This window comes from Epinephelus moara, chromosome 16 (assembly GCF_006386435.1).
Source record: "Epinephelus moara isolate mb chromosome 16, YSFRI_EMoa_1.0, whole genome shotgun sequence".
NCBI lineage: Eukaryota > Metazoa > Chordata > Actinopteri > Perciformes > Serranidae > Epinephelus > Epinephelus moara.
This window is the reverse complement of record NC_065521.1, coordinates 22,704,110-22,732,109: the sequence shown is the minus strand read 5'-3', so window position 1 is coordinate 22,732,109 and position 28,000 is coordinate 22,704,110. Positions and strand designations below refer to the sequence as shown.

At 41.3% G+C, this 28,000-nt stretch overlaps 1 protein-coding gene across 1 annotated transcript; it reads left to right on the top strand.

The window, feature by feature from the left end:
• ctnnbip1 (catenin, beta interacting protein 1) lies at positions 1-27,943 on the top strand. The gene is made up of 4 exons (XM_050063961.1): positions 1-147; positions 9,650-9,764; positions 13,669-13,759; positions 25,045-27,943. The coding sequence occupies exons 2-4, from the start codon at positions 9,669-9,671 to the stop codon at positions 25,101-25,103; spliced, it is 246 nt and encodes an 81-aa protein (XP_049919918.1). The 5' UTR covers positions 1-147; positions 9,650-9,668; the 3' UTR covers positions 25,104-27,943.
• Positions 27,944-28,000: the final 57 nt, after the last annotated feature.

Here is a 28,000-nt window from a genome sequence, read left to right as displayed (position 1 = left end):
TGCACATCCAGCAGGACTCTCGCTGCGTTGAGTCAGTTCGCCGAAGCTCTGCCGACTGGAGGGATGTGACCCCGGAACAGGACGCCCTCCTACAACAACACACCATTCAAACTGAGCACAGAAGAAAGAAAAGCTGGACCAGGAGGGGTAAGCTCATATGTCTCGTTTCGTTGACGAGGCGCACATTGTCAGGGGTTTCTGAAACGATACATGCGCGTGATTCCCGGCGTTCACACTTCTGGCAGAGCAGCGGTACCTGGATGGTGTTTGCACCCATAGGAACTTCATTCAGGCTTTTGTCTCGGGCATGCTAGCGAGCTAGCTTGGCTGGTTAGCATTGGCTGCTTTGCCAGAGGTAGCGCGGGTTCCGTGGGGACTAAATTAAATGATTGTCAAGTTAAAATGAACGCGACTTGTAGAGTCAGTGAGAGTACCGTTCATATGTTTTTTTTTCCACGACGGATATTGGTAAAGATTCATGTCGAAAATGCGGTGGAGGCTGGCTGCTTGCTAGCTAAGAGCGCTGCTACAGTTTGAACAGTCTGCGTCCCGCAACATGATAACAAGATCCGCTCACAGTCATGTGTGTCCACCTCTCAGGAAACCAATCTTTATTGTTTCAGGTTGGTGCGTTCAGGCGTTTTTGTTTGCTGTTATTTTTCAGTCAGAGTTTGACTTTGAAGGAAACTACCAAAAACTCATAAATCTCGGCTAACGTGAGTCTACGTTATGCAGACACCCGTTAACGTTACAGTTACTTGTACCAACGGCTGTAATGTTAACTTTACTCCTAACGTATCTTCAATAAGGACATCATGATAGAGGTTTAGCTGCATGTACATATGCCATACCCATTTGTCCCATCACCTCCCAGTCAGCCAAGTCAATGCTCACTCTCTGAGAACATTTAAAATGCTGCTAAGCTGCTGTACAGTGTGGTCACTTTCTTTCAGTGTGGTTTTCATGCTCAAGTTTTCTTTTCACATAACTCCTTCATTGCTCTTCTATTTTTGGACCATGCCACCCATGGATGCATTGTGCCACGCTGCCTTTTACAGTGTCTGCTTTCCCCCACATGTCAGATAGCTGACAACCCTTTGAGTGGTGAAGCTGGCACCCTGCCGGCAGCGGGGCATTGATGAGTGCTGCAGCCAGTGGGTATCAGGGCTTGGCCACAGGCGAGCGCTCTGAATCCTCCTGGCAACTAGCAGCGTTGGTCATAGACCACAGTATGTCAAGCCCGCCTTAGTTTGCACATTCCCCCAACTGGATGGATTTTGGAGAGAGATTAGGACCCCTGGCCTCGCTTCCCTCGCCTCCTCTCAGTCAGGGCAGGTGCTGTTCAGCGGCTGCTCGAGCCCCGAGGGATCCTCATCAGCTGCCTGCAAGCGGAGTTTGGGAGGGAGGGCTGGGTCATCTCACAACCTCCTGCTCTGTGTTTGGCACACACACTTGTCAGCCCGTCAGCATTAACTCAGCCCACGTTGTGGCCTGTTGTGGCCTGACACGATGATACCAGAGCTGCTTGGATCCATTCGTGGCTGCACCCAGTCCAGATGACAGAGACTTCTGGATGACCACCAAGTCTTTTTGACCGTTCTTAAGATTAAAACTTGAAAGCACAGCCATTTTTTTCTGTTCGCAGTTCTTTGTCTGTTGTGCGTTGTATCCTGCACATTTGAAATGCATTGTATTGTTCCAAGCACATAGGTCCTATAACTTTCAGAATTTCATTCCCTGCCTTGATGTTGGCGCGTTTGAAATCTTGCAGCCGCACCCCCAAGGGACCAGCTTAAGGCAGCAGCTTCTGTTTCAATTCCTTTGAGGGACCCTGAGGAGTGTGCTAAGATGTTCTGAGATCATAGACTAGATTTAATTATGTTACATAGCACGGTCTGTGAAAAACTGGGTGCATCAGATATGGTATCGTGGAAACATTTGCATGATGAGGTTGCCTGAATCTTGTTAAATGTTTTTACTAAAAATGTTCATACAAGTTCTTAATTGAACTGCAGTAGTATTACAAATATACAAGTTACTATTTGTAGCCTGCTTGAAGCTAAATAATGGGAAAATGCTTTTTTACGATCTAGGAAAAGTTTCCCAGTGACAAAGGGTATAAACGTGCCAAATGTCATCTCCTGCCTACTGTAACTCACTATCTGTAGGTCTGAGTATCACCTTAATGTTGCACAGAAATAGTCGAAGGACAGTTAAGCACACCCAGAAACCCAGCTATGAACCAAACCCGTACAGTTGAGCAGGATTGTTTGAGTTCATGCCTCACGTGGTGACAACAAGACATGACCTACTTATCAATCATGTTTTCACAATCCAGTTCATCACCATTGTCCCCAAATACTGTAGCCATTGTTGTGGGCACTGTACATGTGAGGAGATGGCTTCACACAAAGGCAGCATGCAGACATCCAGTAGGTCCAAGCCAGAGCCTTTCTGGCCTGCAGTGTCTGCCTGTTTGGCCCACGATGTTTCGGGACCCCAAGCTGCCCCAATGCAGAGGGAGTCAGTCTGCGGGGTGCACGGCTGGTCAAAGGGTTTTCAATATGTTTCCTGCAGGTTCAGATGGGTAGAAGGTGTTTTGTTGGACGATTGTGCTGACATCACTTCGAAATAATTTGTCAGAAATGTAGTATATAGGATTTCTTTACATCAGTATAAATGTAGCATCTTTGAATTTTGGACTGTTGACTATGACAACACATGACATGAAGACTTTGGGAACCTTTGGGTCATTTTTCACTAATCGCAGCCATTTTTTAAAGTAAATTATTGACCGTTTAACTCAAGTAAGTAAGTGACAGATTAATTGGAAGTCAGAATAATCAATAGTTGCAGCCCAGTCTTTTTTATACTTATATATATTATGACAATTTTACTTAAAAAGTCCCAAGATAAAGTGAGGATGTTGCTGAACTGCAGTGTTGAGTGTGTGTCTGTACTGATATCAATTTGACCACTAGTTGTTGTAAAAGGTTTCGTGACACCGTTAGCCATCATTAGGAGAGAGCATGTGTGCGCGAGTGTGTGTACCTGCAGTGGCACAGCTGCTCTGCAGAACCAGGCCAGGTTGTTGGCAGCTCAGCTGGCAGCCACACCAGGCTTCTAGCCTACTTAAGTTTCTCACACATTTGCTTGGGATGTCAGAGCAGCTCATGATTAAATTTTAGTTATTTTGCCTTCTCGCTTTTTGCTGTCTACAGAGGCTATTAACCTCCCGGGGTCCTGTGGAGTTCAGGCTTTTAGCGGCATTCGTGTAAAACTAAACTTAGTTTGTTCAGCTCAGACTCCTGTTTCTTGTTTTTCTGCTTGCTGGAGGAATTAGATTTCTCAAACAGTCAGACATTGTGCACTATGCACACAGCTAATTCTGCAGCCAATAACAAGCTTTACAAGTGGAACGGGCCATGTGTGACTGGGCTGGTGCACTTTGGCAGCCTCTGGCCTTCATGACCCTCAGCAAATGTGAGGGCCCTATCACATTGCATACTGTAATCTCTGGCAGCAGATCCTCGCTGACTGCACTGTGTGGCCCGGTCACAGTGTTGAAACGCTCTTGAGAAGTCTCCTCCATGTTTTTGTTTCTCAGAGACACTAATGGGCACTGATACACAAGTGTACATAAGAAATCTGGAATGCAGAGACCATGCAATGAATAGGGTTCTCTTTATTTTTTAAGTGGCATTACTGAATGTGTAATTTGCAATCACGTGCAGTGGCTGTATGAAAGTTTGCAGTGCTTGTTGTACACACTGAGGTTAACACAGCAGATATTCTACATCACAATATGATTTGAGAGCTTGGCTCTTTTTAAACGGCACATTTTGACCCCAGAAGTTATCAAAGAGAAATCTTTCTCTTCATTAAATTTTAAACTTGTTTTAGTGGTAGAAATAACATTGCAGCAACTTCTCCATGTTTGTTTAACATATTTGAAGCTTCATGCTGTCCTCTGATTATGCATGTGTTTATCTTCTAACTAACTTTAAAAAGCGGTTTCCAGAGGAGCAACCAATGCTTCAGCTTTTGTTTGCCAAAACTGAAAATATGGTTGCCATTTTTAGTCACCTTATATTTTGAGTAATTAAGATACCATGCTGATATGTGTCAGCTTATTAAAACGGGGCATAAAATAAGATTTAAAACCTTTTGTTTCAGTAACCGAACAAAATTATTTGTAGTTTGCGTTTCATCTGATTATATCATTTATTTGATCTTATCTATTTGTTCAGGTTTATCTAGTTATTTGTCAGTTGACTCAATTTGCACATGAGTTTTTGATGTTGACAGATTAGTTGAACATGTCACGAGTAAATGCACCAATGCAAGTGCAGTGTTGTCACATGAAGTATTATCTGGTTTCGGTTCTGATTGAACATAAATATTTGAGTAAAATCAATGCAACAGATACTAAAATAATATTTTTGTGGGGAGTGCACTCTTGTTTGCTGTCCCTACTTTTTATATGTTAAAAAGTGGTCCCCTGCCCGAGTTTACCTTTGGAGCAGCCCAGGTTTGATTCTGACCTACAGCCCTTTGCTGCACGTCATCCCTCCTGTCACTCCCATCTTTTCTGTCTATCTTTAAGATGTACTATCAATAAAAAGAGAAAATTACCACAAAAACTCCTTAGTAAAAGCCCAGAATTAGCTGCTAATTTCTAAAAATGGTTGCTAGTTGCACAAGGCTGAACTACTATAAAGCAGAACTGTTAACGTGGGTGCAGTAAAAATACACCTCAGCATCACAGCTATATATTTCCTATGTGTCATACCAGTACCATGTGTACAGAGTGGAGATTTAAAGCTGGTCCTCATGTTGTTGTGTTTCTTTTAGATTTCACAGTTCAGTATCAGTGATGCTGTGGTTAGCTGGGCTGCCTAGAGGGGCTCGATGTCTCAGCTCGAACCAACATCACAACACTGACAAGAGCCCAACGCGGGCAGGGACGGGGGTGAGGAGGGGGTGGGGGATTAGGCCTAGATCAGCATTAAAGAAAGCCTTTGATTACGTCTGGAATATTAGCCGCATGCGTCTGAGGCTGGCTGAGCATCCCCCGAGGGATTAGTGTTGAGCCAGCCCACCTCGAGAACCTAACATCAGGCACACACAAAGGAGTCTTGACAGGATCCTCATTGTGGTCCTTGAAACGACTTAAGACATGTTACACAGGAGAGCGTGTACATCAGAATAATGCTAGAGTGACCCAAGTAGGCAGGTTTTTTTCCCAGAACGCTATTTATAGGTTTTTAGGAGAGTTGTGTCACTTGTAATCTTCCTTTTTGTCACTGCATCCTGATTAAATCAATCATTGTATAAGAATTATATTTCTTTCTTTTTTTTAAGCAGCCTTGTTGAAAATGGATGTGTCAGATAGTTCAGGTATCATACAAAGAGCAGGTTATGTCTAAACTGTCAAGCAGTGGTCTAGAATGGATTCGTTTGTTACGAAGCGGCAAACATGTAATTCACACATTGATCTCTTTAAATAGAAGAGTTTGCTTAATCAGAATACAGCTTGAAGAAATATTAAGGCATTTTGCGCAAAAACTGTGTCACTATTTGAATTTCTTGGTCAGTCTGCAATTTGTGTTATAGAAAACTGGATGTTTTGGAGGGCTAGATTTACCAGGTAATGTTGCCAAAAACAGCAGTTTGTGTAGTGCTAAAGGATTAGTTGATTAATTGATTAGGGGAGATAGAAAATGAATAATGTACTAGTCGTTTAAGTCATTTTGTTGTGCAAAAAAATCCCAAATATTTGCTGTTTCAGCTTCTGGGATATGAGGATTTACTTGTTTTCATCATTTTATATTCGATATTTGTGGGTCTTAGACCACTTATCAGACATAACAAGCAATTTTTAGATGACACCTTGTGCTTTGGCAACATGCAAGTTGTGTTGTCAAAAATATCAATAATGTATCAATACATAGGCCTATTGATTCTATATATTTGAAACGGTTTCAGTACTCCTCTCTGTTATTGTTAGTGGTGGGGGAAAAATTGATACAGCACAACACTGTGATATTTTTGTGCGGCAATATCATATTGTCACACGGTGCTAAGTATCGATTTTTTTCTTGTAAAAATTATTAATATGACATACAAATTAGCCTACTAGAATAACACAATCATTTGCTTTTTCAGTCCACCGCATACATTTTGCTGCAAAAAAAATGGCTGAAGTGAGATGAACAGACTGAAAACTTAATCTCATTAGATAAAACAGATGTTGACAAAGTTCTCCTTTGGGGACATAATTTACACTTAAAAAAAGGTAATAATTCACAATATATCACAATCTTTTTTATGGCAATACTCAGCATATCGCAAAATATTTAAAATTGCAATAATATTGTATGGTGACTTAAGTATCGTGATGATATCATATCATGGATCCGCTGGTGATTCCCACCCCCACGTATTAGTAATGTTTACCACAGCTGTCTGCTGTTCTCTGCTACTAACCAAAAAAAGAAAAGTTGTCATTGTTATGTTATAGCCTTGTTATATTTATCTTTTAATAAAAAAAACTTGAATGCCCTCAATGTCAGTTTTGCCATGTGGTATTGAAAATGGTATTGACTTTCAATGTTTTTCAAAGTGTTGTATTAAAGTTAGAAATTCCAGTATTGTGACAACAGTATCTGCAAGGGGCATTTTTTCAGTGTTTCATGAAAATATTAAAGTTTTGGACAAGGAAAGAAAATTAAACCTCACCTTAGGCCCTGGGGACTTTATATAATTGCATTTTTCACTATTTTTTGTACCTCATCAAAAGGAATCCAGAAGGAAAATATTAAGTTGCAGCATTCATAGTCAAATATTTTAAAATACAGGCAGACTCTGATAACACAGCTGCCTATGAGGACATACAGTTTGTGATATTTGGCTTAAAAATCATGTTAAACTGGACTTTATCTTGTCCCGGTGTGTTTAAAATGTTGTAATCCAGCAGTGATACGCAGGAAGCCATTATTTAGAGGTTAAGTCCATGGCAGCCAGGCATTGTATGCCAGGCAGCCGAGTACCATCTGGCGCATTGTTGGAATTATAAACATGGTTGGAAAGCTAGTTTGTTCAGCAGGATTGCACGGATGAAACTACCCATTACATAATCATATGCACAATGTTAATCACTGTTGTAAACATGATGTCGTCCAGTTCACTGAGTACCAGAACTGTAATGATTCCAGCTATGTAGTGACTCTGCTGCCCAAAATAGTCAATTACAAATTTGTCTTTCTGCCCCTTCCAGCCCGAAGTGACTCACAAACATGTCATGATAACAGAGAGACATCACCGATTACCCTTATTTACAATTCCGCGTTGTTTCTACCTCCTACAGATTCTCCCTATGGGATTTCACACGCTGTGTTTGTTCTTCTTATAGCAGATACACTGTGAAAGTGGGATAAGACAAAATGTTTTTTTCAGGCTGGTAAAAATACAAATTGCAGTCCTCAAAACAGTCAGCAGCCTGGGCAGAGATGGTACTAAATATGGCCAGTTTTCAAACTTCAAACGCGCACATCAGAGGATCAGAAATGCCTCAGTCATGAAAGCAGCAGGCCTATTTATACAGATGATGAATGTGGAATATATCGGCCTTTTGTGCAGCAGCAGACACGAAAATGGTTAAGTTGTCAAATCTCAAAATATGCCTGAATATTAATGGATGTTTGTTGTGTCACCTTCGTCTTTTATACAAATCTCAAGACAAGACGACACCTTTTGGCAGTCGGAGTAACACCGTCCTCTCCAGTCACTCTCTACTCTTTATTCACCCTCACGCAGTGACCGTTTTATTCCCAGCGAGCTTCTGATGCACGCCGGCTGGTGCTGCTGAGTTTATATCACGCTTCATTCTGTATGTCGTCTCACTGGTGGGTCTCTCTGCCTGGAGTCTTAGCTCTTCCATTTGTCTGGCGCGAGGAGCTTGGAGACTTGATCAAACGTGTCGCTGCTGCTGATACGAAGACACCCCCTTCACCCTCGCCACCAACAGCCTCCCTGAAGCCGATGTACCGAGCAACTGAGCTCTCCATCTTTTCATGCCTGTCTTGCTTTGAGACTTCTGTGGTTCTCCAATTAGACTGCGCCTGACGCCCAGGTGGAAGTGAATAACTAATGCATTCATCTTCCCCTCGCTCAGTGTCCTGTGACCACTCTGTATAGCTGAAAACCAGAAGACAAAGTCAAGTGATATTTTGCGTGCAGTAAACAGCCACCAAAGGTTGGTATAATTATAAGGACTATAGCCAGGAGCATGGTCTCCAGCTGCTCTGATCTGGATGAATCCACACGCTCACAGTTGCACCCAAGTGCCAGCCAATGGCCAACGGTGCCCCATTCATCCTTCTCCCCCCTCCGGGCTCTGGGAAGTGGGGATGGCGAGCCAGCTCCTCAATTAAATATAACCCCACATCAAACGGCCTGTCAACATGCATTAGTGGTCCTTTGTATAGATAAGAGGCCAAAATAAATTGCCAGAACTATCATAGTCACTGCGGCTCCCGTAGGCTTTTTATGAAAGATTCTTAGGGGAGAACAAATCCTGACTTGCATACTGATATTCTCTCCATTAAATCTTATTTTTCAGACCAGATTTATCCTTTAAAAGATTTATTTTTTTCTCTTTTCTGTGAATAATTCCATCTTTAAGGTTTTTCAATTAGCAAATTTAGGCTGCATCTCAAGCCGCGCTGTATGCCTCGTCTTGTTGGTGTGTTATAACGGAGATCTAATGCAACAACAGCCGACCTTGATGTGTATGTGTGCTATCACAGCGGAACCTATCCCTTTTCTGTCATCCGCATTAGCTTTGGCAGCTCCTTTTATCGCCTTCTTTTCCCTCCCCCTTTTCTCCCCCCTTTGCCTATATTTTGCATCTCTGCAGACTGACAGAGAAAATAGGTCATTAGTTAGACGGAGAATAGGAGATGGAAGGAGCAGGCAGGGGCGAGATCTGTGTGAAAACTGCCATGCAATATTAATGACAGCCATTCACGCTGTGAAGTGCCAAACCTGCACTGTGACTGCGCTGAGACAAGGCCTCTGACTTCTAATATCGCCACTGTTTGGATTTTATATGTGTGAAGTGTTCATCACACAGACTGCAGTCTGTATTATTTATCGTAATAGTGAGACATCTAGTTGCAGCCTGGTGCGGTAGGTTAGAAAAACATTGAGAATTGAAACACAGTCAGTCTTATATGTTGTTATAATGGGAATATAATAGTGGGTGTTAGCTCAATGCGGCCGACTATATAACATCCTTAACGTCAAAATACTGCCAAGCATTACATGCCTGATACAATAGCTACTAGTGTTTTGTTTAAAAAGCTTTTGTATGAGTTGTATTCAGTATTGAACTCATGAAATGCTGTAGTTAGACAGAAGAATACAAACACTAAAGAGTAAAATCATTATGTAGCTATTATAGCTTTTCAAGCCTGCAGTGGTGAGTGTTCACAATCAAAAACTGACTGTCACTTTATGGCCTGTCAGATAGCGTGGCTGAAACAACACAGTGTTTCAGTATTTTTAACTTCTAATAACACGGAGTGTTTGCGTAGCTGTGGTTTTTCACAGGTCTTGTGTAACGTGGATTTGTTTGTGTGTCCAGAGCTACAGGAGCAGGGGGGATGAACCGCGAGGAGGCCCCGGGGAAGTCTCCTGAAGACATGTACATCCAACAGAAAGTGCGGGTCCTGCTCATGCTAAAGAAAATGGGATCAAATGTAAGTGCAGTGTCCTGACTAACACAAGCTATGGTCATGTGACATTTTAGATTTGGGTACTCACATTTTACAGATTAAGAAGTGAAAGTTCTAGCGCTGCCTGTTGTCCAGCTCATGCACACTGTGGTATCTTTAGGGTGCCATCACACCTGTAGTTCCGTTCATTTGGTCCAGACCAAAGGAAAGAAGTGCTGCATTGTTGCATTTTATTTTAGTTCCTGCTCACACTGACTTTTTGCAAACAAATTAAGAGGGTGAACATGAAGTTATACAGACTGAGCGCTTACTCTATGAATGGACAGTTTTGGCAATTGTCATCCATGCATCATCAGCACTCACAAAGGAAAATCAAATTCTGGATCTTGCAGAAATTAATGCAGCACTTAAATGCTTCTAATGTGTATATTTATGTTCTTTGGTTTCACATAGAAATAACCGATTATTAGTATTATTACACTGCAGGTTGATCACATGTACGTCAGGCCTAATTACTGTGTTATTGCTGACACACTTTTTAATGGACTTTAATAAACCAACAAAGTAGCCCACATAAAGTTGGATACAAGCACAGCAGTTTTAACAGCTTACAACCTCTTGATCAGGTAAAGTACCCACACTGACATGCATACAAGTTAGCAAGGTTACCAAATGCATAAACAGGTTATATACATATAAATATTAATTATATGATCCCTGACATATTTCACAAACAGCAGAAGGATTTATTGGTAATTTAGTTTTTGAAATCATTCTAAAATCTCATGTCTGCTATCATAAAATCCTGTGGTGGTTGTTTTGTTGTTATCGCACCACAAACAAACTGCACCTGAGTCCACTTGATAGCAGACGGAGACCCACCCTTTCAGGTAGTCTCAGTTCAGTTGGTTGTTCTGCACCAGAGTCGACTGACAATTTTCACACCAGCCCAAAAAAATAAACTATCTGACGAAACACTCCAAGGTTTGGTTAAAACTAGGAATGCACCAACTGTGAAATTCTGGCCTGATACCATTTTTAACCTTTAAAATAACATTTTGTCAGATAGCTGATACCAGTGTTTTTATATTGTTGTTTATTTTGTTTTTGTCGTTATTTATTTCCATTTGTGTGTCAGGCAAAAAAAAAAAGAAATGTAAACTATAAAAAAAATAATGCACTGTGTTAAGATAATTCAGCCTGTCATTATACTACCTTTGAAAATTCAATCATACACATTTATGAAACAACCTTAAGTATAACCTTTCACATGAAAAACTTTTTTTTTTTTAAAAACTGCTTCGAAAGCCTTTTTACCATATATATAATATATCATAATTCCCTCTCTGATATCTATTTTATATTGCTGTGAAAACATCAACACATTTCTCATTTAAACAACTATTTATTCAGGTTTCTTGCCCAAAACTGAATTTTACAAGATTACATTTGAACACATCATGATGATGTTATAATTTGTCTTTGTCTAATACTAATTTTTACTGAATAGAGCTTAAACACATCAAAATGTAACTCAGTGCAACCTCTGTGAGCTGTTAGTAGTGGCCACAGGCGACTTAAAGCCAACATTAACATAACAAGCTCTCCTCCTGCTGATATTAACATGGACTCGTTGTTCACAATGAATGTAGCATTATCAGGGAGACAATCGGGTGTGTCCCCTGATGCAATGATAGTGAGTTTACTGCGTCCTTTTGTCCCAAAGGCACTCCAGAGAAGATCTGTGTTTATTGTCCCTTGGAGCACTGGACACTGGCTGCTAACCTACAAGCCATCTTGTCACAACTCTGAGATCACAGAGCCCATTTAGCAAACAGTCATTAAACATTCGGTTTTTTTATACCTGCTCATTTATTTAAGTTTGGTGCTGTTAGTCTCGAGCCCTGCTTTTTTTGCCTGCGCAAAATTAATGTGACACAACAGAAAAACATCGTCCACTGTCATCAGTGAATGTCATCTTATTTGCAGATATGCTGATGTTAGTCAACAAGCTGAATATCAACTGATACTGATGTTCAGCTGATAAATCAGTGCATCCCTAGTTAACACAGACCAAATAGCACAGATGCAAAAACACCCACGATCTCATACTGACATCTGCCCCTGGGAAGCCTTGACAACTTGGTCATCAAGACCAGACAGCATCATTACCATGTCAAACCAGAAGCAGGAGAAGCTTTAGAGGCACGCTATGAAGAGAAATGCACGAAGTATGGTTGTTAGAGCATACCATTTATTTTTACTGTTTATTAAAGACCACCATCCGAGATGTTCATGCTTTAATGTGGAGTAATGTCTATTCGGGTGGAGCGGTGGGTACAGAGGGCAGGCTGTATGTCCCTGAATTTGTATGTTTGCATCAGGCAAAGCAGATAGCAGCTCCAGTGATGTTTTCTTTCAGCTCAGGTAGTGACAAGAAATCAGGCAGTGAATTCTAAATACCTTTTGACAGTGTGGAGGGATTGAGCAGAGATGAGCTAACTTGCAGCCTCTGGAGAACAAAAAAACCTGACTATTCTAAAGCTCGTAATTCTAAACGATTACGAGCTTACAGGAGCAAGCACATTATGCACACTTGTTCTTCAAACCGTTCTTTGTAAGAGATTTGCAGATTTAAAGGTGGAAAATGAGTGTGTATATGCCACATCTTTATTTTTAGACCTCTGTGGAAGAAGAAGAAAGCAAAAAGTCAGAAAGACATCACATCTTCCACTCATCACTCCGATGGTCCTTTTGAACAGCAGCAGTATTCAGTCCACAATCTTGTTCCAGCTCGCACAGTTTCATTTTGGGATTTGGGCAATGCACAGAAATAATTTTTAATAGCTGCGGCTGATAAAATCAGTTTATGATGGTCGTCATTTCAGACAGCAAAATCTACAGTTGCAGGCTACAGTGACAACTTTGTAATGGGACATCATTGCCTGACCTGCTCCATCATCTGATTGTATGTGTAACTTTAAAGCTGTAAATGCTCAGTCTGTGTGCACATGAGCTCCAGAGTGCACAAGTGTTATCTGATCAATTATAGGAAATTAATTAAAAACATCTGATACTGTAATCACATGGCTGAAAGCTGGTGAAATCACTCGGTCACTTTTGTCTGTGTAGGTCATATGTAAAACCATTCCTAACACATTTCCATAGGCCTGTTGCTGTGATTTAGATTTTTCTACAATGAGATGTCTGTTTCCAGGCAACAAACAAGTTGAGACACTTGTTACCAAGAGACAACATTATAAGATGCTCCACTTTCAGTGACTGAAAGACTGAATTTGTGAACGTTAGCACTGCAGTAAAATCACATTTTCTCTGGTCTTTAAAACGACTCTTTCACTTTCTAATGGGCTGAATTGTCAAATATTCCTGTGATACTAAGAGAGAACACAAAGGGAGAGCCGGAGATCATAGAAAAACTTTAAGTTTTGCAGATCCAAAAATGTCACATGCCTACCTATGGGTGAATTGTTATGATTGAACGTTGATTTAAGGTCCAGTGTGTGTAGGATTTAGAGTCATCTAACAGACATGGGATATAACATTCATAACTATTTTTATTTGTTCATATATCACCTGAAAATAAGAATTGTGTTTTGGTTACCTTAGATTGGGCTGTTTAAATCTACGTACAGAGTGGGTCTTCTTGCATGGAGTCCACCATTTTCTACAGTAGCCCAAAACGAACAATCCAAACACCGGCTCTAGGTGGGGCCATTTGCATTTTCAATTCGACCGCTGTAGTTCTCCTACACGTTTCGAACACGGGAGAAGTTTCCGTTCTACGACCTCACTGCTAGATGCCACTTAATCCTACACACTGGACCTTTAACTAATCAGAGGAAAACATGCTTTCTCCTTGTCCCCATTTATTAACTTCAAATGTAAAACTCTGTTTACTCCTCTGCAGCTTACGCCCAGTGAAGAGGCTTTTCTCCGGAATTACGCAGGTGTGGTCCACAGTCAGATGAGCCAGCTACCACAGCACAACATAGACCAGGGTAAGGCTGTGACTCGAGCACACCCACACACGCATTTTAAGTGCAGTCATCCAGCCGGTGTTAGAATAGTTTGAATTTTTAATGTGCGTTTAATCAAATTTTTGTGTTAAGTGTGGAGTGTTAAGTGTGATTCATCACCTTTTTCTGTGCACGACAATAGTTGAATTTTATATAGTTCTAATTTTGATATTTAGGTGTTTGAAGGATAGAAGGCGTTTACGAAACACATTTACATGAGCTTAAAAACACCACCCTCACATGTCACAGAAGGGTTACTTTGCCCAGACAGAAAACAAGGGAAAATCCCTCCACACACACACTCGTCGCTCCTCTTGAGTCCTTAACCCCAGCAGGCCTAACGGGTTCCCTGACTGAGCACTGAGGCTGACTCAGTGGCCCACCAGCACTGAGATTACTCAGACAGCAAACACTGTGGCTGACTGGAACCCAGTGACTCACCCTCAGCGTGAGTGCATTGCTGCTTTCACCGCCTCTTCTCCCACGAGGCCTATTCAGAGATCAGATATTGATGTGTTTATAAGATAAAGCAAATCACTGCTCATAATGGTTGTTAGGAGACTTGTAAAGAGGTTTACCCTGTAATTTGACTTTGCATATTATGGTCATGCTTTTTCAGGGCACCAGAGGGCAATGTTGAGCTGTCTATGTCACCTCCACAGTTTTTAAACACGTTTCAAAGCCACAAGAGGGTGCTAGATGATTTAAAACTGTGAGTGTATGTGTGGAGAGGCACTGCAGTTACCTGAGAAAGCAGCAGCAAATTGTTTCAGACGTTTTTTTTATTTTTATATTTTCTGTAAGTAGACTTATCAGCTGCTTTCCAGGCTCAGCCTAAACATGTCTGTCAGATAGGAGCCCCGCTGTCTTCCTGTGGTAAACCTGCCGAGTCCCAGGCCTCGCTTTGTCCTTTATGATATTGGTCCCTCCGGGGAGCGTTAAGTCAGGAAAATTGCCTGCGACACTCTACCTACAGTGAAGAGTTATGTCTCCTTGTCGGTGTCCTTTCTCTGCAAGGAAACAATCAGCGTTGTTTGAATGGATAAATATGTGATTCTCTGTGTCGGGGAAGGATTAGGTTTATGATTATACAGGGTGTTAAGGAAGGCAAGTAAAAGGCGCAGTGACTTTGTCTTTTTGGTGTTTCTTATTATCTTTACTTCAACCTGCAGGGCATTAAAACTGCATCGTCACATTTTTTTGTTAAATTCAGCCTCTTTCTGCAATAAGGGATGCATCATCCGAATTTTAATGTGGCTTATTGCATCATGGGCAGTGTAGATTGCATTATTACAGGGTGTTTCTTCATCAAGCAGCAGAACATTAAGCATTGCATCAGATAGGAATGATGGTATCATGTCTTAAAAAGTGCTACACCAAAAACTGATGTTCAGTCATTAATTTATGAAGGATGTTTTCGGTTGGTTTAAACAAGCACAGACTAACTGTCTTCAGTCTCTGACTTCATGCCCTTTAGTAGATACAGGACTCCATGTCCGTGCTGTCAATACTGCAAAGAAGAGCCTCATTAATTATGGAGGAATCTGACTGGTGAAAGGTGCTCCGAGTATGCATTATACATCACAAAAACAGACACGTTTAGTGTCATTTGGCAGCCTGCCACCTCCCCCTGTGTGCCAATAAATAATTTGTGGTGTACATCTTCTCCAAAGTACTGTGATTAGGCATCATGGAGATAGCTGAGAGTTAATCACTTTTAAATATTCAGCGCTGAAGGACAGCAGTTTGTAGGTATCAGCACATTTGGGATCCTCTGAGGTGGAGTGAAGAGGGAAGTCCACTATTTGATCTCATTTAGGCTTGGTAATAAGGGGAATGGATGAAAGGAAGCGTTTTATTGCCTAGCAACTTGCACAGTCATTGTGCCACTTAAATGTAATTTTACAGAAGCACAGACTTCAAACACACATAACAAGTGTGAAATATTACAAAGTAAGACTTTATTTGATTGCTCTTCAGAATATAGGTAATTGTGTGTGTTTATGTTCAAACATTTTTGTCCAAAGACGTTCACAGTTTATTGGATTTCAGTGTGTTTATTGTACTGGAATGCAGGGGTAAATGAGGATATGCTCTCTGTGGTTCAGTCTGTTCTCACTTCATTATAATGACCTTTTCCGTATGCAGCGGTAGTATTGTGTGTCCCAGCTGACCATCGCAGCAGCCAGACAGACACTTTCTGTGACCAGCCAGCAGATTTCCAGGCAAAGGTTGTTTGTCTGGTCTTGTATCATTGATGTATCTACTCGCAGCAGTTCCACCTTCAGTCCGTCAGTCACCTTCGCTTCAGTCCATTTTATTTTTTCAATTGTGAGAAAGACAGTTTCAAAGAATAACATCTACCATTTTGAGTTAAAATGTTGTTTTTTTGAAAAGTGTCTGTCTAGTTTGATCTGTGGATATTAACTCCACATTGCTTTTTGATACCATTTGATGAAGCTGCTTTCAAAAGCCAACCTCCTCTCCTTCACAGGCTTATGATGGAAATAGCAAAATATTGGTTTGGTGATAAAAAGCACACCGTTTTGTATCATTGCTGCTCAGCTTGATGTTCTGAAGAGTAATAATTTTGAGTGGATGACTCACCCCTTTCAGCTCCTCATATAATACTTTTCACCCCCCTCCTTTCAAAGGGACAGTTCACCCCAAAATCAAAAATACATATTTTCTCTCTTACCTGTAGTGCTATTAATCTAGTCTAGATAGTTTTGGTGTGAGTTGCCAAGTGTTGGAGATATTGGCGGTAGAGATGTCTGCTTTATCTCTAATATAATAGAACAAGGGTTTCACCTAGCTTGTGGTGCTTAAAGTCAAGGTTCCTATGGTCACGAAAAACCTGGAAAAGTTTTCCATTCCAGGCCTGGAAAGTAATCGAATTATTAAAAATCGTTGAAAGTTTTGAAAAAGTCAAGGAATGTTGTTGTGTGTAAGGACTTTGGTGCGGTAATCTTCGGTGGATAACCTTCCACTGGACGTAACATAAAGTCAAATTTATTTTCCATAGCTGGCAAGGTAACGTAGCTCTAGTGTTTCTTCATTTTCTTTCCATGTTCCGTCTCTCACTTCATGTATGCCAGCTAGCTGAATAGTTAGTAAATGTTTAAAAAACACCAGACAACTTTCGCTAGAAAAAGAAATATCATGGGTCCTTGAAAAGTCACAGAAAAGTTTTGAAATTTTGTCAGTGACAATGTGTGGGAACCCTGTAAAGCACCAAAAAACATACATTTGAAAAACTCCACAGCAATGTGTCTTTCCAGAAATCATGACGTGGTTAACGAGATAATCCACAGACCTTGTTGTGAGCAGTTTCATGTAGGAGCTATTTTCTTTCTGCCGTACTACACCTGCCAACCATATTACAGTGCAGAAGGAAGCGTGCATCTACTCATGAACTCATGCAAATATTAATGCCGTCCTCCTCAGCTGAGCTGTAACATTAGCTAGCTCAGTGGTGCTAGGTGAGCTAGCAGTATGCACACTTCCCTCTGCACAGTGATTCGGTTGGTGGGTGTAGTTTGGTAGAAAGAAAATAGTTCCTCGATGAAACTGCTCACAACAAGGTCTGTGGATTATCTTGAGTAACTGGGTCATGATTTCTAGAAAGAGACATTGCTGTTGAATGTTTTTTTGTTTTGTTGTTTTTTCTTTGAGCACCACAAGCCAAATGCCATCTAGTTCCATTATATTAAAGAGAGGGCATCTCTACGGCCGATATCTTTAACACACAGTAACTCTCACCAAAACAATCTAGACTGACAAATAACACTACAGATGAGAGGAAAAATGTGGATTTTTGGGGTGAATTGTCCCTTAAATGGTTTATTGAATCTTTTATCGCTCCATATACAACAGGAGTTGTTTGAGTGTTGTCAAATTAGAGAAACATTTAGGCTGTTATTAGCAGTGGAGCCACCATTAGAGCTGAAATGGCTCCAACCAAAAAGATTTTTCAGCCACAATTTCCAGCGGTGTGAAACAGAGGATTGTTTTAACATGCTGATGCAAGATGTTCCGATAACAGCGTCCTCAAGGGGTCTCGGTGACAGTGTCATGTGTCAGACATGGCCTCATCGATTGAGTGGCAGCATGCTTAGAGGGCGATGGGGGCACAGTGGCGTTGTGGAGACACACAGGTATTGATCAGTCTAAGTAAAGGCCGGGCTGTATTCAGGAAATGTTAAATAGAGGTGTAGGTGTGAAAGCACATAAAAAGCTTATGTGGCAAATGAACAACATCATCGCTGCTGTCAGCTTCAGCATATTCTGATAAGGAAACAAATCTGTAGGTGTTGCAGTCTGATCTATCCAGAGATGTTGTCATCCTTCATCACGTGTGATGGCACTGATTGGAAGTGTTGCTCAAACCCTGTATCGCTCCCTTCGACTCTGCTCAGCTGTCAAATGTTATTCTGTGTCCTCCCTGTAAGAAACAAGAGAAAACGAGCTCGGGGGTTGCCGCTCATATTTCTTTTAAGTCTATGGGTCACAGAATTTGCATTTCAGATAGTTTTTAATTGGCTGATTACCATACATGCAAATACAGAATTTTGTTTTGCAATTTTAATCAGGCCAAAGAGGAATTCTCTGCCAAAGGCGCTGGCGCTCTTTTCTCATTCAGCTTTCTCCCTGAAATACCTTGATGTAGCTGAATTTTAGCGCCGCAGAGGAGCGGAGGATGATGGGCGAGCAGGAGCTTGTATGCTGTGTTTAAATGGCGTTATTGTGATTGGAAATGAAGTGTGAACGTGTGTGTAAATTGGTCCTTTTTGGGTAATACTGAATAATAACTATGTTTCCCCACGGCACAGCAGTTACAGAATAGTATTTGTATTACTGAAGTTTAGTCTTTACAATCGGACTGTTGTTTCCCCCTTAAACTGGCTCGTTATCTCTCTTCAGCGCTTTTTGTGACTGACATCATGTCACTTTAAACAATACAGTTTGTCAGAGCCACACATAAAGCCAGCAGTCTCAGGACTTGTTATCTTGTCTGGCTTGACAAGGAAAGTTTACTCCTCCCCAGAAGGACGTCTCTCGGCCTCAACAAAAGAGGATAGACGAGGATGGGGTTGCCATAGCAACCTCAGTTGTCCCGGGAAAGCTTAGGTTCCCTGTGGGCTTTGGTGTTGCTGCTGCAACGTGCTGCATCAGTAGATTGGAGCAGGTGTCATTAGGGGGCCTGGAGGCAAGCTGGAGTGCTAATTACACAGCCAGAGTGTGATATTCCAATATCTCTCCGTCGGTCTCATCCCTTCTTACAGAAACATAGCTTCTTGTTTCAAACGTTGCCGCAGCCATGTGCACAATAGGCAATCTTGTTTCTCTAACGCAATCCTTAAACCAACCTTTTCAAGTGAAAGCCGTGTTACACAGAGCGAGGACCCGCCTTTGTTTGGCGACTCAGGCCAGGGCAGAGTGGTATCGATTTTTACTTTATCCTGTTTGTCACTGCAGCATAAATCAGAGGCAGAGGCTTGGATTTATGAAGTGCCAGGTCTACCTGACTCACTGAAACACAAAGGCTTGATTTTGTTCTTAAATACACTCTCATCTCTATCCCAAATGTGTTAGTAGGTATGGCTGTATAGACAACATGTGAAAGGATAGTTTTATAACAACTGTTTCCAATGACATTTCTTTCTGATAACCTCTGCTTGCTTTGAAACAAAAAACCAAAGTCAAATCAAATTGATTTTAACTTCTGGACCTGCTCCCTAAAAGTCTGCTTCCTAAGATAATTACTTTCTGGATGTGGCCTATAAAATGTGGATTCCATTAAATCCATCTTTTAAAGAGCCATTTAGAAAAGAAAAATGACTCAGAAAATTGTTTGCTGCTGCTTCAAACTAATTTCAAAGCTCGTTAAATCTGTGAAATATCACAGTGTAAAGTGGAGAACAAACTGTTCCCCAAATCTGGCATTCACTGGAATCTTAAATCAATCATTTGCTTGTGTTTTGTACTTAATTAGATTTTTGTAAGGGTCACCTTTTCTGTTAAAAAGCTACATCACACAGAAATAATTGATGATATGACCAACTTTTTTTGGACACATCTCCAAATTGTAATATTATGATAAACATTTGGCTGAAGCTCATTATAATTCACAGATTCTCTTGATTTTTTTTAACATTATTTCAGTCCAGAAGTCAATGGAGGTCTGAGCTTACATGTCCCTCTGAAACAGAAAAGTAATGGAAAAATAAAATAAAGTTTGTGCTGTCAAAATTAAGTTAAAAGGAAAGAGATAATTGAAGACACTTTACAGCTGAATAATTTGCTCGCAGTGTGCAGTTATGTGACTGAAATAGCAGATCACTCTTTTAAATGTCTAAAAGGAGACCCACTGTGCTTGTTGATGTCAACATGTTGAGCTGGACCACACACACACACACACACACACACACACACACACTCCCCGCTTGTGTGTCGTGCTTCTTAACCCGGCCCTGCTGTTGCTTTCAGTGGGGGGATCTCGTGCCTTTATCCTCTCGGCTGACCTCGCACAGATCGTGACCTCGAATGATGCCGCCGCTCTGACTAATAACTCAGTGTTTCATCACCAGAGTCATCATATGGCTGTTCTGCTGCTTATTCAGAGAGGAGGGACACGAGGGACGCAGCACAGTGCCTTTAACTTCAAACAAACTCCCTTTGGGTTACGTTCACAGCTTTCCTACCCACAGAGGTTTCAGTGTGTTTTTAGTTAATTTCAGGCTACCTTTATTCAACCACATATTGATTCACAGTCTCTCAGAAAGACTTTGTTGGCTTGTGAAAACGTGGATGTTCCCGCTCTGGCTGCTATTCGTGGGAAGAAGCGAGGGCTGCAACTTATTTTTTCACTAATCTTTTTAGTCACTTAGCCTACAGAGTTAACGTTTTTGCACTAGAAACATAGTTTTGTGATGGTACATATCTGAATTTGAGACATGGCTTTATGACTATTTACTACTTGAAAACAAAAACATTTGTTGACTTAATATCGAAATATTTCTACTTAAACCTCTGTTCTTTTCCCGGAAAGACTATTTATTTGGGGCTTTTCTTCCTCTCAAAGTATTTATGGAGGATACATTGGATGACATGCAGGTTGTTGCTGTTATTTATGTAATCCACCATCCGGAGCCGCTCTGTTCACCCCCACCAGACTGGGTGGGGATCAGTGCACAGTGGAGGGAGGGGCCGGAGAACGGCCGGACACAGAGCCGCATCCCGACAAACTAAAAGCTGTCTGCCATCCACTGTTGCAGTCTGATTTTTATCTGTCGCTAGGCAACAGCTTTAAGGGACCTGACGTCTCCATTGTGTTGGCTAGAGCTTGTTTGTGCATGTGTGTGTGTGTGTGTGTGTGTGTGTGTTTGTGGCAGGGCGAGGTCCACACATGACTCTCAGGAAAAGTAAAACAGATATAGCCCAGCAGCCCTCCATTTGACTCTGTGGATGTATTTTGAGAGCATTTCTGCTGGTCACTCAGCTCAAGTTGCACAGCGTCTGACATGTCCTTCGTCTGAACCGCCCGTCACACACGATGAACTCCCTCACACAACCACAATATGATTCAGACTGCCATTTATTGTGATAAATGGGTGCTGTTGCGAGTTCCTGTGCCGAAACATCATCTTCAGCAGCAGTAGTGTTTCTCAGGTCGAGCTTCTGAGTGTGCGGTGTTACATAATTGCCTCTTGTTCGAGCATCATTATCCTCCATGCTGTCTCAAAGCAGATGAGATCTATGTTATTAACTGGAGTAGAACAGCATGTCTGTGCCAATATTTTTTTAACACTCTTGTGTCTAGATCTCCTCTCATGGTGCGGCATCTTCTTCGCCGTAACCTCATTTGGTAGGCCGATGAGCTTTCAAGAGGAGTTCACATTAAAAGGCGCCCTCCCCCAGAAGTCTCGATCTCAGCGAGCTCCCGACGACCTGAATGCAACTCAGAAACATGCTAATTTCTCTACCCCGTAGAGATAGCCAAATGAAACACCAAATTCTGTTTGGAGGGTCTGTGCTGTCTGATGAGAAGGGTCCGCCCTTTGTGCCAAATACATGTGGAAGCTCACAGTCCCTCCCTGGCCTACTTTCATATCTCCACAATAATTAAATCTAACAAGCACTTGAGGGCTGTGGTGAAGAGTTTTTTTATTTTTGTTCAGCAGACATGCACGAGGTGCTGCATGAAACCGTCTAAACCGTCTGCAGAGGTGTGGAGCTTGGTGTTAATGATATTTATGTGATCGGAGCTTGTCAAATGTTTTTATTTCTCATGTTTACTTTGGGCTACAACACATTAGTTGTCATTTGCCCCTCTCGTCTTTTAGAAATGTGTTTTGTTTTTAATTAAGGGTTTGGGGAGACTAGAGATGTTGCTGCGTGTACTTTGTGGTCTCGCAATCAATTTACTTCCATTACCAAGAAGCAAATGCATTTCACCAGGCTGTCGAGCATGACAGTGCAAGAGAGAATTTAATACTTTCCCACTTCATCTGGCAGCAGCGTTTTTAGCTCTCTCTCTCTCTCTCTCTCTCTCTCTCTCTCTCTCTCTCTCTCTCTCTCTCTCTCTCTCTCTCTCTCTCTCTGTGTCTTTCAGAGGGTCTGCAGACTGATTTGCTCAAATTAAAACTTGTCAAAAAAAGAGGCCTACATGAAAGAACAGTTGGATATATGAGGCGCTGAAAGAGCAGTGTGTATTTTATTAAATCTTACTCAGATAGAATTAAAAAATGTATATTCATTTATCAGAGAAAAACTGCCTCAGCAGGTGTGGGCAGGCCCAAATGACTTGATGAATCGCAGTTGGCAACAGACTAATGAGTGATTCCTTGTTAAACAAAAGCTAGCTGACAAAGTCTTATTGTGTGGCTGGCAGGGTCCATTAGTTGACTCAGCCTGTACAAGACTGTAATTATCGCTCGGTCCTCATTAACTTGGTAAAGGGGCACAAAAGGAGGAGAAAGAAATCAGACCTTGTGTGCCGTAGATCGCTTCAGTCTCTTTTCTTTGGGCCCATTGATTCTTCTTCCACAGTCTAGTGAGGTTAATATCATCACTTGGAATCTAGTATTGTTTACTCACAGACAATCTTGTGCCTCGCAGTCTGAGCTGCAGCAGCAGAGGAGATTGAGTGCCATTGAAGCCTCAGATCTAAGTGTTATCATGGCAGAGCAGGATGCTGCTGTCAGCGGGCCACTCTGTGTGTTACAGTATCTCCCGTCAGGGTGCTGTGATGGCAGGCGGTGGCGTTCCACAACAGGTGAACACGGCAATAGATGGAATTACCTTCTTGCACCAAAAGGATTTTCACGCCGGTGTATTCCCTCTCGGCTTTATAGTCACAACTGATAGGATTTACAGGATACTGACAGGATCCAATGACCTGTAGTAAACTTGGCTCGCGTCACACTTAAAATCAGAGTGATCCAATCACGAGTGAATAGTTCAGAACATGTTGAAGACTTAGTGGGCTCCAGTGATTCAAACAGCATTCAGACGTAAAAGCTGTGTAGTATGAATGGAAATGGATCTTTGATCCCTCTGAACAGCCGTGTGTGTGTGTGTGTGTGTGTGTGTGTGTGTGTGTGTGTGTGTGTGTGTGTGTGTGCGTGTGTGCGTGTGTGTGTGTGTGTGTGTGTGTGTGTGTGTGTGTGCGCGCGCACGTAGCACGACAAATAACCCTGACATTTTTGGATACAGCGGATTGGCCTGTTTGTAAATAACCTGGTCCAGAAGTGAGGCAATCCCTGCTCTCACACCGTACATGATAGAGATTGTGTTGCAGTTGTCTCACATGCCACGGAGAATAAATGTGAGCAGAAAAGAAATATCTAATGAACATTTCAGTAGCTGATGCCAGACTCTTATGGATATATCTGAATGCAGATTCTTTGGTGTGTTTCTGTTAATGTGAGTGTTTGGTTTACTTGGTACTCGTAGACTGAAACAGTCATCGCAGGTCACACCTAGTATCAATGCCAGGCAGAGAGATAAGGCATTTTCAGTTAGTCATAAAAGTCAATATCATTTTTCTTATTAAAGTCACCTTTGCATTTGATTTATAAATCATGTCGTGATTTGTCCTCTTTGACGCATTAAAATTAAAAGTCTTCAGTCAGTAAGAACTCACACATTTGGTATGTCTGGATGTTTGGTTTATATTGTAAATCAGATTTTGCCTTTATAATAAATCAACAATAACACTTCATAATAATAACTTTTTTTATATATCACCTTAAAAAGGGTTTACAAAGTGCGTTGACAGGCAACGCAAAAGCAAGAAACTCAGTAAACAATATGATAACCATAAGTCAAACAAAATGAAGATGACATTAATTACAATTAATACAAACATAGAGACAAAAAAGCCGATAAAATGACAACAATAAAAAACGACATCACATAAAAGCAAGTCTATAAAATGGGGTTGAGAAGTGATTTAAACAAAGTCACTGAGTCTTCTCAGGCACGTCGTTCCAAAGCCGAGAATCCCCGATGACAAAAGCACAGTCACCTTTAGATTTAAGCTTCAACTCATGAGGGCCTAACCTGAGCATCTGAGGCTGTGAGGTGGCTCATATGGGGTCAACCTTTCTGCTATAGCTTATAGCAGATCCTGACGTGCTTTAAAAGTGATCAGTAGAATTTTAAAATCAATTTTAGATTGAGCAAGGGGTCAGTGGAGAAAAGCCAGGGTGGAGGTGGTCTGATGGTGTCTGTTAAAACCAATATGATCAGAACTAATTCTCCTGTAAAGCCTTCATTCACAACATCTACAACAGTTACAGGAAATTAGATCCTCCTCAGACCCAATCCCATTTCTTTTTTTCTTTTTTTTTGTGCCACCTTCCTCCTCAGAGTTACAAGGGACATTGGTTGAAATCTTCCCCTTTGAAATAGGTGTGCAACATATGTCCTAATGCAGGACGTCATGCACAAATCAGCAGTATGGTTATTAACGCAGCAGATTCATTTGTGGATTCCTTTTGTTGATTGTGCAGCCATCTTGCTGATGCCTTCTCATAGCATTCAGTTTGGAGTGTGCCTCTGAAAAACCTCCATTTGGAGGCCCATGCAGCACTTACACTTTGCCCTACCCCTCTATCCCCAAAACAGGGGATGCAGGCTAAGTGGAAGGGCCAAGGGGTGTATCGGGATTGAGTGTGAAATGATGTTGCATTGTTTTCTGTTTCCTGGTTTTCTGTCTTCTGTGTTCTGGACCTCCCTGACATTCTGCTGTCGGTTCTCAGGTGCAGAGGACGTGGTGATGGCGTTCTCACGGTCAGAGACGGAGGACCGGCGACAGTGACCCTGGGCCCCCCTCATCCGCCCCACTGCATCCCTCCCCGCCCCCATCCCGCCCCGCACGTGATCCACAACAACCCAAACTCCACAAACACGACACTGATGAGCTCAGGAGAGGAGGGGGCGCCCGAGAGGGTCCGAAGAGGAGGGGAAGAGACACCAGGAGGTGGCTGCCTCGCTCTCCCCCCCCCAAGCCTCTTCCATCCCCGACTCCTCCTCATACAAGCTGGCACACCATTACCTGAGATGCACTCATGTGCTTCACTGTGGGTTGAAGCCTCAGCAACAAGGCAGTCAGTGAAAACACTCACAGATTGTGTGGATAAATATCAAATGTAGTTTCTTTTTTTTTTTTGTGGGTGGGTTGGTTTTGTTTTGTATTATTTTGTCTGTGTTGAGGCGTTAGGCAGTGTTACGTGTTATATCTGCTGTGGTCACCGGAGGAAGTGACCAGTCAGTAGCTGATTGAAGCAAAGAGAGATATAGTTTTGGTCAAGCAGCGAGTGTGATGATCGATTGTGTTAGGGGAGAGATTTTTTAATTATTTCTGCTTACCCTAACGGGGCTGAAATTGTTTTTGATTTAGCTGTTGTGTTATAAAGGCTTTTGTATTCTGTCACACACGGGGGCCTCACTTATAGATGCTTCGTGTGTATAAAAAGAGGCATGAAAGACGGGTACGCCATCTCCCACGCAGGGATGTTTCTGGGGAGCGTCAACACATCTACTGGACATGAAGATGAAGTAGCTGAATAAAATCTAATGTAATAATATCAATTCTCAGACAATTAATCACACATTATATCAAATTCTGGCCTGTTTATCACCTTCTTGCAGCAGGAAGTCAGTTGTTCGACCCAGATTCAATCAAGTCTAGTGAGCTCTGGTAGCTCTTTTTCTTTACCAATATACAGCTATATGTTTTTTTGTTATCAAGTTTGAGTTTTTTATTTTAAAATAATTTGACTTTCTGATCACACAGCGCTCACTGCTGCTGATTTTCTCTTATCAGTCAAACCGGAAATACACCCACAAAACGGTTACACTCATGTCTCTGTTTGGATTTGCAGTCTGACCTTTTGTTCACGTACAAATACGAGAATGACGCACTGATTGATGTGTGTATTAACACACCAGGCCAGTCGTTAATCATTCACGTTGAATTCTGGGAGTTAACAGGACAGGATGACGAGGTGAATGGCCTCATCAACTCAAGGCGTTAAGGTGAAGGTATTTCCGAACACGCGGTTTTCCTCTGCGCACAGTTTTATAAATGAGGCTCCTCTCGTTCTTCTGCTGCTTTATTTTGAACCATAGGCTGTTGAGAGTGCAACACTGCTTTCCTCTCGGGGAAACGCGTAAGACTTAAAGACACTAGCAGACGTAATCACATGAAACACAGGTGTACACATTCTCCCCCCAAACACACACTGGTTTTGGGTTATTGTGTCATGTAAAACCTTTTTTTATTGTACAGATAGTCGGGGAAAATACAATAATGAATTGACTGTGCCAATTGTTTATTTTGTTGTTTTTTTTATCTGTAAGATAAAATTAACATAATGATTTAAGAAAAATTGATAAGAGACGAGCTGTAGTTGTAATTTATTGTTTACTGAATTGACTTCCTCGAACGCATCGTTAAAGATGGAGAACCAGTAGATAGTTTAATGCCATCAGCAGTTTGCTCTTCGTTCACACTAAAAAAAATCACACAAACTCTAATTTTTAACTACCTGTAGCGAAACACGTGAAGCCAAACATCAGAGCTGTGTGCTATTTCTGACTGTACTGTATCTCTTGCACTATTATCAATGGGATATTTGCAAAAAATACATTTTGATATTTAGCACAGAGATTCTATGTTTGGTTCAATGGATAAAATAAAACTTTGTAACCATGTTTTTATTCTTTCACAGATTTCAAAAAATACCTTCTCTGTGTTAATTGACTCAACTGGAATAGCTCAAATGGATATTTGTTAACAACCGACATGTTTTTCTAGTGACATGCTCAATATTTAATGTGTTTTACGTACAGTTTGTTAACTTGTATAACTTAAAGATAATTGTAACGTAATGTTTTGAAGCCAAGCATGTCTGCCTCGTGGTTTATAATGTTCATTCACGTGGAGCCGAGGATCTTTGACGCCTCGGCACATTGACCATTGTTTGTACATTCTTGACGTTTGTGGAAGCTACTCGCTCTTTTAAAATGTTTCAGAAAAAAAAAAAATCATGTTTTATATGGGTAAAGTGTTATCCATGATTTGTTGTTGGCAATAACTTCTGTTTGAATGTCCTCAGCAATCATTGCGATGTAATCAGCCAACAGATCTATCACGCTGTCCGCCTATGACAAAGACGTTTGTCTTTTTATGTTTACTTTTGTTTTAAAACATTCTTTATTTGTCTATGCATTGTTTTTCTCTCTCTCTCTCTCTCTAAAAGGCGTCTTACTGTACATTTTACCTATCAGGGTTGTTCTACAGCCTTCGATCAAGTTGTGGATGAATGTCTGTGTGCTTGAGTCTGTGTGTTTAAGCGTGCGTGTGTGTGAGTGTGTGTGACCATCGTTGAACTTGCTATTGGTTTTGATTTTCAGCATGCTGTTGAGTTTGACTAGGATCGATGTATCTTTTTACTGTGATGACCTGTCGTTGCCTAATTGTCTTTTTTTTTTCTTTTTTTTTAGGTTTTTTTTTTTGTGTTGCTTTTGTATTTTGTTTTCCTCTCAGTCGACATTGATTAGTTGGTTTTGTTTTGTATGGCTGCTGACCATGTCTTGACTTAATGCTTCCAAATCCTATACCAACTGAACCATTAAAGATATTTTAAACAGTGAGGAGTTTCTTTTCCTTTTTTTTTCCATAATTAAAGAAACACTTCACCCACAAAATGA

Excerpts from the sequence above, each read along its gene's own strand:
- ctnnbip1 (XM_050063961.1), top strand. The coding sequence starts at position 9,669 with ATGAACCGCGAGGAGGCCCCGGGGAAGTCTCCTGAAGACATGTACATC. Across the intron at positions 9,765-13,668 it reads TAAAGAAAATGGGATCAAAT|CTTACGCCCAGTGAAGAGGC; the intron begins GTAAGTGCAGTG and ends ACTCCTCTGCAG. Across the intron at positions 13,760-25,044 it reads ACAGCACAACATAGACCAGG|GTGCAGAGGACGTGGTGATG; the intron begins GTAAGGCTGTGA and ends GTCGGTTCTCAG.